General features: G+C 41.2%; 1 protein-coding gene across 3 annotated transcripts in view; it reads left to right on the forward strand.

Moving 5' to 3' along the window:
* LOC310984581 (venom factor-like) overlaps positions 1 to 16,122 on the forward strand; it is a 36,880-nt gene that overhangs the window by 8,406 nt on the left and 12,352 nt on the right. For all 3 annotated transcript variants that reach the window (XM_083969831.1, XM_083969832.1, XM_083969833.1), the window contains 19 exons: positions 2,763 to 2,952; positions 3,936 to 4,101; positions 4,781 to 4,851; positions 5,021 to 5,112; positions 5,695 to 5,777; positions 6,058 to 6,145; positions 6,237 to 6,339; positions 6,848 to 6,962; positions 7,782 to 7,897; positions 9,618 to 9,761; positions 10,044 to 10,259; positions 10,338 to 10,538; positions 10,626 to 10,781; positions 10,973 to 11,102; positions 11,294 to 11,362; positions 12,084 to 12,380; positions 12,890 to 13,130; positions 13,601 to 13,689; positions 14,314 to 14,453. In XM_083969831.1, the coding sequence (XP_083825957.1) occupies positions 2,763 to 2,952; positions 3,936 to 4,101; positions 4,781 to 4,851; positions 5,021 to 5,112; positions 5,695 to 5,777; positions 6,058 to 6,145; positions 6,237 to 6,339; positions 6,848 to 6,962; positions 7,782 to 7,897; positions 9,618 to 9,761; positions 10,044 to 10,259; positions 10,338 to 10,538; positions 10,626 to 10,781; positions 10,973 to 11,102; positions 11,294 to 11,362; positions 12,084 to 12,380; positions 12,890 to 13,130; positions 13,601 to 13,689; positions 14,314 to 14,453 (2,707 nt within the window). The remainder of the gene's footprint in view (positions 1 to 2,762; positions 2,953 to 3,935; positions 4,102 to 4,780; positions 4,852 to 5,020; positions 5,113 to 5,694; positions 5,778 to 6,057; positions 6,146 to 6,236; positions 6,340 to 6,847; positions 6,963 to 7,781; positions 7,898 to 9,617; positions 9,762 to 10,043; positions 10,260 to 10,337; positions 10,539 to 10,625; positions 10,782 to 10,972; positions 11,103 to 11,293; positions 11,363 to 12,083; positions 12,381 to 12,889; positions 13,131 to 13,600; positions 13,690 to 14,313; positions 14,454 to 16,122) is intronic.

The raw sequence follows: 16,122 nt of genomic DNA on the forward strand, positions 1-16,122 counted from the left end.
ATCATAATTCTCATTATTCTCCTGATGTCGGTTTAATGTAAACAGATTGCGCTGTTATGCGTCATGTGACAGCGGGGCAGTGCTGCAGCTGCTGTGCTGTGATGGACCTGATCAGACTGGTGGTGGTCCACAGTCAATCAGTCCCAGATCCTCCACCGTCAGCAGATCCCCCGAAACCCCCCGCAAATAATACATCGACAAGAAGTTAAGTGGCAAGTTGCACCTTTTCGTCGGTTTATTATTTGCGGATTATTTTTTTTATAGCCTATATAACGTCACTGCAACATGCGGCTCTCAGTGCTTGTCGGTGTTGTGTCTATAAATTGTGAAATAACTTTTCCTCGATAGAAATATGAGACGTGGTCGACAGGTTTCATTCATCCATGTTTTGGCAGACAATACAAATAACCAATGATAATGAGATTTCCACCGCGCCGAACCAATCATGTGGCTGGAATAGAGCCAGTCAACAGTAACATGTGCATTTGTTTGGGTTGCTGCAGATGTGCACATCAGCTGACACCGCCGGTAAAAGAGAGAGAGAGAGAGAATGAGTGTTGTCTCGAAAAAAAAACAGTAAAGGAGAACTTGGACAAGTGACTGAAAAGACGCGTGGTGCGTAATGGGGACACCAGGCAGCTGGAGCGGACCGCGGTCACGGTGCGGCCGCTCTGCTGCTCACCTCAGTGTGTGCGACAACTCATTCATGGTCTCTGATTACACTGGTAACATCCTTCCTATTCACCTCCAATGTAGACGCGACGTGCGCGCTCGTTACCCAAAGCGGCGCGTATCCGCGTGCATTCGGTGCGACGGCGCCGCCCCCCCCCCCCCCCGTGCATGTCCGTTGCTGTGTCAGGCAGGTGTCTCCCACGGAGCTCTGCCCCGTTTCTACGGTGAAGGAGAGACGTCGCCTCCGCGATGTAGAATGTGTTCAATTAAAGTGAAACTAACACATTATATAGGCCTATATGTCCATTACACACTGAATGGGATGTTAAATCCCATGTCTTTATTTCTTCTGTTTATTTTAATAGTAATAATTATGACTAACATTCAGTGAAGACCTAAAAATCAGTATCTCCAAAATTGAAATATTGCAATGGTTTTTATTTTTTTAAAGCATTTTTAATCTAGAAATGTTGGCCTTCTGAAAACTGTCCATCTATATGCACTCAATACTTGGTTGGGGTTGAACTACTGGAAATTGACTTTTCTGTGATATTGTTAATGGTGAGGCCCCCCCCCCGCCCGCCCGCCCGCCAGACAATTCCTCTCTTTTTTGGTCCTGACCCGTTTGCATCCCTGAACTCTTTCATTTAATGTCAATAAATAACAATTGCGTCATAATGTCTAGAAATAACGGCCGATTTCATAGTAATAGTTTAGAAATATAGCGATTGATAGCGATTGATCGAGTAGAAATAGCCCAGAAATATTGGTAAATTCCAAGGACTTGGTGGAGAAAAATTCTGACCTTTCCCAAAAAATTCAAAGCATGTGTAGTCTTTTGCCTTTATGAAAAACATGACATTATTTTTAAGTTGACTGTTATTTCTAGGCTATTTCCTCTTGACATTACTATGCAATTACTTGTTATTTCTTGGCTATTTCTTGACATTATCACGTTAGTTAACGGCCTGTAAATTAAAGGGAAAAATCCATTATTCAGAATAGATTTCCTGTCATTTTTGTGATTCATTCTCTTGATCATCTATCTGAGATTAATCGAAAACTAGGCTCATTTTTCATTCTCTGTATCTATAAAATGACTTCCACTTCACTGCAGCATCAATGTTTATTGTTGCTAATAACTTTTGTGCAATGTCAGATTATCAGGATGTATTGAGATACCTTTGTGCAGTATTGTATACTGTATGTATTAGTGCAGTGGTTCCCAACCTTTTTTGGCTCGTGACCCCATTTTGAGTCAGTCATGTGTCAAATCATATATTTTTATATGCTGCATTTTATTTGAACTCGATTTATTGTCGAGAAAGTGAAAGTATAGAATACAGTTGTTTAACCCTCCTGCTGTCCTCCTGGGTCAAGGAAGGAAGGACAAAGGGAAAGAAAGAAGGGAGGAAGGATGAAGGGAAAGAAGGAAGGATGGCAGGAAGGACGAAAGGAAAGAAGGAAGGACAAAGGGAACGATGGGACAAAAGAAGGAAGGGAAAAAGGAAGGAAAGATATATGGAGGAAGGGAACAGATTGGGTCAAAAAAGAAGGAAGAAGGAAGGACGAAGGGAAGGAAGGGAGGGAGGCAAAAAGGATTGTGGAAAGAAGGAAGGACAAAGGGAACGATGGGAGGAAAGAAGGAAGGGAAGAAAGATGGAGGGAGGGAACAGACCAGGTCAACTGGCTGGATCAAAAGAGGAAGGAAGGAAGGAAGGAAGGAAGGAAGGAAGGAAGGAAGGAAGGAAGGAAGGAAGGAAGGAAAGAAAGAAAGAAAGAAAGAAAGAAAGAAAGAAAGAAGGAAGGATGGAGGAAGTGAACAGATTGGGTCAGATTGACCCAGAAGGACAACAGGAGAGTTAAGATTGTGTGTGGTGTTTTAAATCATGCATTTAAAAAGAATAATAATTAGTCAAAAGAATATTTTTATCCGTAATCTTTTTTAAAATCAATAACTAGACATTTCAGGCGACCCCATTTGTATTCCAGGCGACCCCACATGGGGTCCCGACCCCAAGGTTGAAAAACACTGTATTAGTGACTTGTACTTGTACTAAGTAGCCTAGTACTTCTGCTTCCCGGGGCAGGTTCACGCTGCTGGCTCCAGACCTGCTGAGGACCGACGTCCCGGTGAACATCTACCTGCAGGCGGAGAACCTGGCCAGCGCCATCGACGTCACCATCAACATCATGGACTTCACCAAGACCACCACCATGCTGCGGGACTCGGTCCGGCTCGGCCCTGAAAACGACTTCCACACTCTGAAGCCCATCCAGGTGAGTCGGCAGCAGCAGGGCGGCGGCTTTTTAGTTTCGTATTTTACACATCAGTTGAATCAGCAATGGAGCTCACTAACCCTGTCACTGCTCAAAGATGTGTGTGTGTGTGTGTGTGTGTGTGTGTGTGTGTGTGTGTGTGTGTGTGTGTGTGTGTGTGTGTGTGTGTGTGTGTGTGTGTGTGTGTGTGTGTGTGTGTGTGTGTGTGTGTGTGTGTGTGTGTGTGTGTTCACTCTGCAGCACAAACACAGGATCTATCTGTCCAATCCAGACCAGATCAATCAATGTTTTCATTCATTCTGATTAGAAAACATGTTTTTTTTTTTATCAACAGTGTTATGTTATGGTATGTGATATATATGTAGATTCACAGGATTTATGCCTTCAGATTAAGTTTTACTATTGTCTCATGTTGCTTTATCAATGTGATGTTGAATCCAGTATCACAGATTGTTCACATGATCCATATGTGTGTTATATTATATATTTATTGTTTATGATAAAACCTCAGACTTTCATACAACTGATATAGAAGGTACATTAGATAAAATAAAATAAGATAAGATGAGATGGGATTCCTTTAATTGCCACTGTATTTAAAGTATGATTAGTGTTTAGACGCATCATTAAAAAAACTATACAACATAAAAAAAAATCAGGAAAAAAACTAATTATAATCATCTTGGCTACAGTAATGGTAATGATGTTATATTAATGCCATGAGTCTAATTGAGTTTTTACTTGGTTTATTTTTGTGTCTTTTTTTGCCAGCTGAATTCAACATTATATTAGAGACATAAGCTTTAATCTGTTTATATTTTGTGCTTTGTATTTTGTTTTTGTGTCTTTTTTATGCACGTTAAATATAATAGATCTAGAATCATATGTGTATTATTATTATCATAATTATTTATTACATTGTCCTGGTTGTTTTCACATTAAACCTCGAATCCTCATTACGTCTCTGTGCCGCCTCATCACAGCTTCCCTCAGAGAGTTTGAACCGTGACGAGAAGAGGGACAAGTTCGTGAATCTGCGGGTGACGTTTGGGGGCTACCACGCCGAGGACCGGGTGGTGATGGTGTCCTTCCACTCTGGGTACATCTTCATCCAGACTGACAAACCCGTCTATAACCCCGGAGACACAGGTGAGGAGGACGCTGCTGGAAAACAAAACATGATGTTCGCTGGGAACATAAAGACAAAACATGTAATTTTTAACATGTAGTTTTATGAGATGGGGAAGACATTTTGGTAATTTTGCAAGAATTAGGAAATTATAAATACAAGATCATTACAAGAATTGAAATTGTTAAGATTTTAAAGAAAAAAAACATCTTTCAAAAAGCAAAAAAAAAACCCAAAAAACAACACCTAACACCTAAACTTTGCCTAAAATTACAACTTTTCTCCACTAAAATTGGACTATTTTCTTGTTTTATTATGTCTTTCTCCATAAAATTTCAAATTAGAATAATTTTCCTTGAAAAATGATGACTACTTCCTTGTAATATCATGACTTTTTGCTTGGATTATTATGATTTCTCTCAAAATTATAACTTCATTGTTGAAATGTCTCATTTTTTTTATATCTTGAGTGTGACTCGATTAACATGTCTTAAACTTAAAAAGTTCCGTAAATCATTTTGTTTATTTATTCACTTATTTCTATTGATCAGAATCTTTAAATAAAACCCCTTCTCCCTTTTTTCTCCAGTCCCGTGGTGACAATAATGTTGCTGCCATATGTGCTGATACTAATAATGAAACCCACATGACAGTGTTTTACTGGTCGATTAAAACCTTTTCTTGTCTCTTTGTCTCCAGTTCACTACAGAGCCTTTGTGTCTTCTCCCTCCTTTAAGGCCTTCGAAGGCACCATCACCGTAGATATCCAGGTAACCCAATAAATGACTGGTCAAATAATTGCATCCCTATTATGTCATTGTAAAATAATTCTATGTGGGTCTTTGATGAAACAAACACGACTCATAATGACAAACTGAAAATGATCATTGGATGCAAATGTGAAAATAATCTCACTATGAACTTTGGTGTTTGTTTCAGAACCCAGAGGGCGTGGTGATTAAACAGGTGTCCAGCGTCAGAGCAGTCGATGGACTCTTCCCAGACACATATTTTCTCTCTGAATATGTCAAGTAAGAACATCCTGATTGATTAATTGATCGGTTGTCAGTGCATTCAGTCAACTATTAACTTGTTTTATCTAACAGTCCAACAGCGGTACATGAGATATTGGGGCTTATCATGACACGTGGAAAAGGATGTATGTTGTTTATTTTCATCCAGAATTACCCAAAAACAACTGCTCAAACAGGCGATCTTGGGTTAGGGTAATCTGAGAGACTGAGACCGGCTTTTATTTTCTCAAACCTGCCGCCAAACCGGGCCAGTACAGGACTATTTTAGATATATTATATACTGTATGAGAAGAGACAGATTAAAACCAAGACTTTCACCCTAAACTGTGGTGACTCTGATTACATAGATCATTTTAACCTTTACTTAAGTCACCAAATCCAACATTGCATATCTTTTAACTTAATTTGAATGGTGTATTACCAGTACCAGTATTAGTTATGGCACCAGTTTTGAGACAGAGGCCACCACCTGTCTGACAATGAGACCATAGTTGATCAACTGCAGTTTTTTAATAGTTAAAATTACACACAAATACTTATATATAGATCCAAAAGTCTCTGTATTGTTTGTTTGTGCAGTGAAGGAACGTGGACGTTGACCGTGAAGTTTGACCACTGGTCACAGAACACATTCAGCTCCCAGTTTGAGGTCAAGAAACACGGTATGTGACCTTTTTTTATTATTATTATTAATTTGCTTAAAACATCAGTAGCAGCTTTGTTGTCACACTTGACCTTACTGTAGGTACAACCATCAACGAACACAACAATAACACAACTGTACTTTTGTCTTGAGCCAAATGACAGTAATTACCCTCCCTCTGAAAAAAGAAATACTTTTGTTTTGCCCAAAGCTACAAGGATACAAATATTAACACATGTTTCACAATGGTAGGTTGTGTTATTTCTGAATACTTAACATTGTGGTGTGTTGTGTTTCAGTGCTTCCTGCCTTCAACGTCACATTGACTCCCAGGAAGTCCTACCTCGACCTGCAGGACACTGAGCTGGCCGTAGAGATCTCAGCCAGGTCGATCACTCACTTCCTATCGTGAGCCTTTTAAATCTCCTGTGCTCAGTTTTTTTTAATCTTAGTGTTAAATGAAGTGACTGTGTCTCAGGTACCTGTATGGAAAGCCGGTCGAGGGGACGGCCTACGTGGTGTTTGGAATAAAGATGAACAACCAGATGACGAGGCTGCCGACAATGAAGCAGGTCACAAATGTGAGTCACAGTTCCGTCCCATAGTTCAACAGCTACAACTAAAAACTGCATCAGGTTTCGTTTTGCGTTCTCTGGTGTCACAGCTGCTCAATTAATCGAACGCAACATCCAAATGACAGGACCTGCAATTGGTTTTGATGAAGGTAAAATGTGTCTCAACCAGTCTTGATGGTGAGCTTGTTTAGCTAATAATCAGGTTTTCTTATAAAACCTGTTTTCCTGATTTATAAGAAAACCTAGCTATTGAAAAAATTGCAGATATATTGAATTCCATTGTGATATATGAATTTATTCTACCTCTAACCTGAAGGTGTTGGGTTATACCTTCTATAGTTTCATAAACACCACAATGGTTGAAGGTCTTGTCAAGCAGCAGTCACCACCACCTGCTCCCATCGACAGACCCACATTCAGCCGCTTTAACTCAGATGTAATGGTGATTAAATCGATTTGTATCTTCAATCCCATGTTTTGTAAAATGACTGTACGGACTCTTGTCTCCCTGTAGCTGGACGGAGGAGTCGTCACTCTGAGCACGGCGGAGATCAGGAGAGCTTACCCCGACATTAGGTCTTTGGTGGGCAACTCTGTGTATGTGAAGGCCTCTGTCCTCACCAAGACAGGTAGGTTAAATATAGTAAGTAAGTAAGTAAGTAAGTAAGTAAGTTTATTATTTGTATAGCACTTTTCGCAGACAAGTGTCACAAAGTGCTTTACACAGAGAGTCAGAAAGACAGTTGTGTATCCAGATAATGGACACATGAATAAAAACAGTATATAATGCATACACTTTATACAAAAGCACAATCACAAAATAAAAGAGACATTTCAAGAACAACAAGATGCAAGGGTAAATAGACATTAGTCAAATGCTTTTCTGAACAGATGAGTTTTGAGTTGTTTTCTGAAAGTGTCAATGGAGCCAACAGACCGTAAGGGTGCAGGGAGAGAGTATACATGGAAAAACAACGCAGATAAGCGCAGACTGCACATAAAGGCAGGCGATTTCCCATCAATAAAATCAATCACTTATTGGGACACATGTAGTATAGAAACATGATACTGCTCTTCATGAGTTAGTTTATCTATTATGAAACCACCTCCTGTGATGTTTGTTCAGTCTGGTTTGTTTGCACGGCCTGAAAAGATCAAACTTCCCAATGTGTCGTAATCAGGCCTGAGTTTGTTAGGACACAACACAACTCGGACAGATCAATGGATGATCATCTGCAGCAGCTCAAATATGAAGCTCTGACTTTCCTCTGTGTCACAACTCGGGGAATCATCGGGGACGTCGTTAAAATCTTTATTTTTTCCCAACAGAATGTTACAGATGTGTAATCTCTCCCCTGCAACACAGAAAATCCCTTTTTTTTAGTCTCGAAATGACTCAGGTCATTGGTTATTTACTTTTCTATGACCTCTGTGTTTTTCCTCTACAGGCAGTGACCTGGTTGAAGCTGAAAAGAGTGGGATTAAAATCGTGGAGTCACCCTATGTCATAACCTTCAGAGACACAGCAAAATACTTCAAACCCGGCCTGCCCTTCGACCTAGCGGTGAGAACAGAGGGCTGTGTTTCACTGGCTGCTTCATTTTTTTCGTTTGTCTGTTTGCATTCTTCATTTTGTCATGAAAGGCAACTAAATACAGTTTTTCAAATATATTTATTTTTTCTCTTAAAAAAAACCCCAAACAAAACACAAATTCCCAATTAAAAAAGATCACACATGATTGCAGCTTCCTCCCTCAGTCAAACACATGCACTGTGGATTGATTGGTGACTGTAAATTACCTGTAGGTTTGAATGTGTGTGTGTGGGTGGGTGGTTGATCGTCTATGTTGGCCCCTGTGACCGACTGGATACCTGGTTGGTGGGCGGGGTGGATTGGGTTGGCGGATGGATGGATGGATGTGTAGATGGATGGATGTGTAGGTGGGTGGATAAATTAATGGATGGGTAGATGGATGGATGAATGGATGAATGGATGGGTGGTTTAGTAGATGGATGATTTAGTAGATGGATGGATGGATGGATGGATGGATTAGTGGATGGATGGATGGATGGATGGATGGATGGATGGATGGATGGATGGATGGATGGATGGATGGATGGATGGATGGATGGATGGGTAGGTAGATGGATGGATGATTTAGTAGATGGATGGATGGATGGATGGATGGATGGATGGATGGATGGATTTGTAGGTGGGTGGATAAATGAATGGATGGGTAGATGGATGGATGAATGGATGGATTTGTAGGTGGGTGGATAAATGAATGGATGGGTAGATGGATGGATGGATTGATGGATTAGTGGGTGGATGGATGGATGGATGGATGGATGGATGGATGGATGGATGGATGGATGGATGGATGGATGGATGATTTAGTAGATGGATGGATGGGAGGAATGGATGGTTTAGTAGATGGAAGGATGGGTGAATGAATGGATGGTTTAGTAGATGGGTGGATGGATGATTTGATGGATGGATGGATGGATGGATGGATGGATGATTTAGTGGATGGATGGATGGATGGATGGATGGATGGATGGATGGATGGATGGATGGATGGATGGATGGATGGATGGATGGATGGATGATTTAGTAGATGGATGGATGGGAGGAATGGATGGTTTAGTAGATGGAAGGATGGGTGAATGAATGGATGGTTTAGTAGATGGGTGGATGGATGATTTAGTGGATGGATGGATGGATGGATGGATGGATGGATGGATGGATGGATGGATGGATGGATGGATGGATGGATGATTTAGTCACTAAATCATCCATCCATCCATCCATCCATCCATCCATCCATCCATCCATCCATCCATCCATCCACTAAATTTTAGTGGATGGATGGATGGATGGATGGATGGATGGATGGATGGATGGATGGATGGATGATTTAGTAGATGGATGGATGGTTTAGTAGATGGATGGATGGATGGATGGATTGATTAGTGGATGGATGGATGGATGGATGATTTAGTAGATGGATGGATGGATGGATGGATGGATGGATGGATGGATGGATGGACGGACGATTTAGTAGATGGATGGATGGATTGATGGATGGATGGATGATTTAGTAGATGGATGGATGGATTGATGGATGGATGGATGATTTAGTAGATGGATGGATGATTTAGTGGATGGATGGGTAGTGGGTGGATGGATGTATCCCTCTGTATTTCAATGTAAGACTGTCATATAGGGGTGCTTTCTTCTTCTTCTTAAGCTCTTGTGGGTCCTTCGCTCTCTCTCTCTCCAGATCCAGGTGAGCCTCCATGACGGTTCCCCGGCCCACAACGTCAAGGTTAAGGTGAATTTGCAGGACTCACCGCTGGTCGTCTCCTCTGGCTCCACCCGCACTGTCTTCAACATGCCCAACGATCAACTACCACAAACCATCACTGTTAGTACAAACACACTCTGCTCCTTCACTTTTACCTTATAATATTGAAGTTTTTTATTGTCCTTGTATTTGCAAACAGTTTTTCATGCTTCATCCATTTGCAGGATTTTTTTTCTGCCAAAAACACAAAGTCTATTGTGTCTCTTTATGAGTTTGAACAGTGCTCTCAGATAAATGATGAGATCTGGGGCATTAAAAGATTCTTGTGTGTTGGTATTGTTGTTGTTTTACCTTCATGTGACTGTGAGGTGTTTGTAGATGACTGTTGTGTCTGTTTTCCAGGTGGAGACCAACCAGGATGGTCTGAGACCAGAGCAGCAGGCCAGACAACACGTCACCATTCAGCCGTATGTTGCCTATAACGCGGATCGTAGAAACTACCTGTACATCTCTGCAGGGACCAACAAAGTGTCTCTAGGAGAGTCGGTGTCCCTGCAGCTCACCATCAACACTGCAGACAAGAAGCACAGAGACTTCATCAAACACATCACCTACCTGGTGAGACGAGAGTCAACACACACGGGAATAAACCTGTAAGAAAGTATACTGATCGTGACTTTGTCCTTTCCCTCTCAGGTTATCAGTAAGGGCGAGATCGTCGATGCGAAGCGACTGGGCGTGGTCGATCAAACGGTCACCAGCATTCCTGTGACAGTCACTGCAGACCTGATGCCATCGTTCCGGGTCGTGGCGTTTTACACCATCCCCTGGGCCGGATTGGAAGAGGTGGTGTCGGACTCCATCTGGATGGATGTGGTAGATTCCTGTGTAGGAGGGGTGAGTGCTCAGCATCACTTTTCCCCAATGTAATCAACACCGATCTGTTTGTTTAGTTTCCTGTTCCTTGTGTTCTGTGTGTTGTAGCTTAAAGTCGGGCCAGCGAGCGACAGAGCCAAAGATTACGAACCCGGGGAGAGCTTTAATTTACGAATTAGAGGTGACCCAGGGTCAAGGGTCAGCCTGGTGGCCGTGGACAACGCAGTCTTCCTCCTAAAAAAGGACAGACTCACACAAAATAAGGTGTGTGAGTTTTGTGGGTATCCAATCCAACGCGAACCTGCTTCATACTTTCATTGTTTCACTTTCGTTGCTGTTGATGAATTCTGCAAAGAAAAACACAGATAATTGTGTTGTTCTGTAGTTCTGCACCAATCACCCAAGTTTTCATTAAAAAAACCCCACATGTCCCTTTTATCCCCATGTTTTCTCAGATATGGAACACAGTTGAGCAGGGAGACATTGGCTGCACCCACGGGGGAGGGAAAGACGCCAAGGGGGTGTTCAAAGATGCAGGACTGCTCTACACCTCCAATGCCGGGGTCAAAACTGATCCCAGACAATGTACAGTGTAACTGTGTGTTTGCATAGAAGTTGTTATAGGTGGTTTATGTCCCTGGACAAACAGTGAATAATGAAGAGTGCAGCACTGAAGCCAAATGAAAGCAGTATATTTTGAGCAGTGGATCGTATGCAAGGCTGAATGTCAATATTTTTCAGTCAATAGCTCATGGTCACTCCTGTCTTTTCCTCAGCCCTGCAGTGTCAAGGCAGTGCCAGAAGGAGGCGCTCTGCTGACCTGTTGCAGCGTAAAGCCCAGCTGGGTGAGTGTGTGTGGGGCTGAGACTTTGGTCCGTGTCGGTCTGTGGCAAACACTTGTTCACCCACCAGTCACTAGAAGAAGCCCACCCCGTTATAGAGAACTTAAAGGGATAGTTAGTTAGCAGTAGGTTCGTTACCTTTATTTGTCGGTGCAAGCTATTTTTAGAATGGTGGAGCAGAGCCGTGAGCTGCTCAGAGCTACGCTACGGAGGCTCATGGGATTTCTTGGTTTCCCTCATCAAACTCATCAAATACTGTACGCAATCCAACAACTCCAAAACGCTCTCATGGACAAGTTGTGACCTGCACATTCACCATTATGAGATAACAACGGAAAGTTATGAGTTATGAGACAGAGTTGTTGGATTTTGTATATGAAGAGTTTGATGAGGGAAACCAAGAAATCCCATTAACCTCCGTAGCGTAGCTCTGAGCAGTTTGCGGCTCTGCTCCGCCATTCTAAAAATAGCTTGCACCGACAATTAAAGGTAACGAACCTACTGCTATGACTATAGGGATTATGGCAATGGGCCAATTTGCCAAAATGTTGAACTATCCCTTTGATAGAACATAATAAAATAGTGATAACGGATAACCGATGATGCTGTGTGAGTCTACCACTCCCAGTGACCCATTTTGCATCAAACACTAATTTAATTAATTCCTAAGAAGAAAGTGTTGGTTGACTCATCGCTAACAGTGATTACTTCCCCCTGTCTCCAGAGAGTCACTACCAGGAGAAGCTGGAGCAGCGCTGCTGTAAGGACGGCCTCAGGGAGATCCGCATGCCCTACTCCTGCACACGCCGCTCCCTCTACATCACCGAGGGCCGGGAGTGCATCCTGGCTTTCCGCTACTGCTGCGCCACCTTCAGGAGCCAGGTATATGACACTGCAATACCCACCACCCCGCCACCCACAACCACAGCTGCCCCCACCACCTCAACTGCCCCCAAGATCCCCATTGTTGCCTTCGGACGTCACTCTGTAAGGGAATTTGGTGAACGACGAGTCTATTCGCGTAAGTACCATAATTCCACCTCACCAGCTCAAAAGATAACTTCAAATGTTCTGACAGGATACTTTCAAATTCAGTGTAGGAATGTCATGTTTACCATGTCTACGATGCAGATTTTATTATGATGTTACAAGTTTTACTTGTGCAGAAAATGCACACAATTATAGCAGTTGTTAATTATACACACATACATATAAATTATACATTTTTACGTTCATAATATCAACACTTCTTTTTCCTCGATAAGTCATTAAACCATTTAAAAAATGTAACAACTCAGGAAAGATGAACAATCGTCCACTAGAGACAACTACGGATGTCACAAAAAGCCAAACTGGACACAGCAATAACGTTATTAACAGCACATTAAATGTAAATATAGGCACAAATATTTAAACAGTCGACACAAGTTGCAACATATGTAATCTTACTTTTTTTATCTCAATAACAAAAGTAATGATATACACCTTGGTACTATTGCTAATCACATATAATATGTCTTCACCCAACAGGAGGTCGCAGCCAAGACACACCTATAAAGTCCGTTATGGTAGATCTGCAACCTAGATTTGAAACTATGATGGTAACAGTAGCGCACTCACCAGCACGCATGCCGGTGGAAGAGGAGGGCGAGGAAGAGGAGGAGGACGACCTTCTCTTCCAGGACGAAGATGACGTGTACGTTCGTTCCAAGTTCTTCGACTCATGGTTGTGGAACGATTTCAAGCTGCCCACCAAGGTGGATGGAGACGGGTGAGTAGAAGATTATAAGTTTTGTCTCAAGCTTTTTTTATTTATAGTAGTATATTTTCATTTTTTTATTGGTCTGAGGGCAGATGGAATGCAAATTGGCATGGAAAAGGGTCAAATTAAATTAATAAATCAATGGAGAAATGAATGAAAGATTAGAATGAATTATCCTAAAATAAAATACTATGACTTTGACAGCAGGTGACTCAATTTGGTTGAGTTCGAGATTCATCTCTACAGGAAAAATGGTTCCTCAATCATGTTGTGTATCAACTTGTAGATCCATAAAGAGCTGTAAATTATTGGCCCAGCTTCATGGGTCCTTATTAGTCCTGGTTTCTATTTGGAGGCATATACAATCACTATAGTACCCTGGTGTTCCACATCCATCAGATGGAAACACCAGACCATCTCATCATGTGAGACAAAACATGGACGGGATGTAACACAGACATTAATAATCTCATCAACAGGTTGGCCTCTATGACCATTCCACCTAAGACCTTTCCTGACAGCATCACACAGTGGGGAGTTCTGGCCATCAGCGGATCGCCTAAAACAGGTAGGAAGACAGACCTGGACTAATGCTAAGCTAACAGTAGCCTACATATATTTGTAATAATGTCTGAATCAAGTGATATTCACGTAACAATAAACCAAACAAGCTCACCTCATTTACACAAATTTAACCGATAGCTGTCTTAACAACTTCTAAAGTCAAGAAGCTTTGAACTTTTTTGTGCCACAAAAACATTTGTTTTTGTTTTGGGTATTTCCTTGAAAAATGTAATCTTATATATATAATTATAAATAATATTATATTATATTATATTATATTATATTATATTATAATCTAATGAGTTAAAGTCAGTTCTGGTGGCAAAAATAAGTGATTAAAAACAAGCTGGATTTGACTGACTTGATCTTTGATTAAAAGTTGAAACTGTAGTTGAAAAAGTAGAACCAATGAAATCATGATAAATCTGTTGACTTTCCATTCTGCAACCAAATTGTTTTCACTTTGCAAAAATGTGCAAAATCTGCGGGTTTAACTCTAAACAACAGAAGTGTTACAAACACACATGCACAATCCCAAACGTGCAAGTAACCACCCCCATTTGAGACAAACTCTTTGTAAAAATGGGCTGTACAAATAAACTTGTCTTTTCTTCCTCGGCTTCTGTAGGTTTCTGCGTGGCTGAGCCTTACAACGTGAGAGTGTGGAAGCGTTTTTTCGTGGACCTGAAGCTGCCATATTCAGTAGCAAGGAACGAACAGATCGAGATTAAAGCTGTGATCCACAACTACGACACCATCAACTTAAACGTAAGAGAATAAACCTTCATAAACAGTTACTTCACTTAGAGATATTCAATAAATACATCTACGTATACAGATTGCATTTGGTGTGTTTACTTTGATCAGTGGCTTAGTTTGTTGTGTTTGCATTAACACAAAGTGCAGCTGAGGCCAATGTGAATGCCTTAAACCAAAGATGTGGACAAGTTGAAATTTTGACCATAGTCATTACGATGCATCCTCAGGAGAAGAGAGACATCTCTCTCAGAACCTCCTTTGTATAATATCATGAAATCTTTATCTTACCTTGTGAAATGCCTTAAAGCAGAAGTAAGCGATCCGGTCGTTTTGGCTAACTTCCTGTCATCGGATGGAGTTAGCAGTCCCCGCCCTCGTCCCTACGTCACCACATTCACGCGCATCCCTTGGCTGCACACACTGAGAGGACCGCCCCTTTATGCCGTTCTCTCTCCTCATTGGATAAAGGTTGTAGGATATAAGGAAAGTTTTCTCCTCGGCTTACAGCAGAGCAGAGTGACTGACAGACCCGTGTTTCAGACCAAACACTCTATATAGGTGATTGCTGTCGGAATATATAACTATTTAAAGCAGAAGTGAGTGATCCGGTCGTTTTCGCTAATGCTGCGTTCCAGGCAGGCTTTTGAAATCATAAATTACAGCTTCAAGTCACAACTTACGACTTTGTAGCGTTCCAGGCAACCCACTCGTGTTTTTCCGACCTGTTTTACCAGTGAAAGTCACTATAACGGCCACTCGTAACTTCCGACCCGTGAAATCGTACCAGTACGTCTTTTTGTACAGTCTATGTACCAGATCGAACTGGTACGACTTCACAGGTCGGAAAAAAACGAGTTTCCTTGAACGCACCATAACAGTCCTCGTCCCTACGTCGCCACATTCACGGCGTCCCTTGGCTGCACACACAGCCCTGCATGCCGTTCTCTCTCCTCATTGGATAAAAACTGTAGGATACGATAAATGTTTTCTCCTCGACTCAGAGCAGAGCAGAGGGACTGAGAGACCCGTGATTCAGACCAAACACTCTATGTAAGTGATTGCTGTCGGAAGATATAACTATTTAAGACTTATATTAACACAAATATATCACTTACTTCTGCTTTAAGACTTATATTAACACAAATATTCCGCTTACTTCTGCTTTAAGATAATTATGTTGGTTATTGGCGTAATTGAAATAAATCAAATTGAAATCTACTACAAATGTCTGAAAATATTAAGTCATTAGCATTTATCCTTTTGAACACTGTGGATACCAGTACCTAGGGTTACAAAGGGGCGGAAAATTTCCAGTAAATTTCCAGAAACTTTCCATGGGAAGTTAAGCTGGGGAATTTTGGAAATATTCCAAATTGAAAACTTTCCAGGGGAATTATGGGAATGTATGTGAATTATGGGAATTTATAGGAATTATTGGGAATTTATGGGAATTAACTGGAAATTGGGGGTAATTTAAACAAGCTGTATCATATCCAAACATAAATGTAATTTTTTTTTGTCATAAACAGACATCCATGCAAAATAATACAATTAAAAAACACGACATTTCAACAGATTTATTTAGTAGAACTTTATCAACTTTTAATTCTTGCATGAACAACCAATTTTTTTTTACTGAATAACAAAAACATGATGAATGTTGAGTAAAATATTACTA

This window comes from Trachurus trachurus (genome assembly GCF_905171665.1).
Source record: "Trachurus trachurus genome assembly, chromosome: 1".
Taxonomy (NCBI): domain Eukaryota; kingdom Metazoa; phylum Chordata; class Actinopteri; order Carangiformes; family Carangidae; genus Trachurus; species Trachurus trachurus.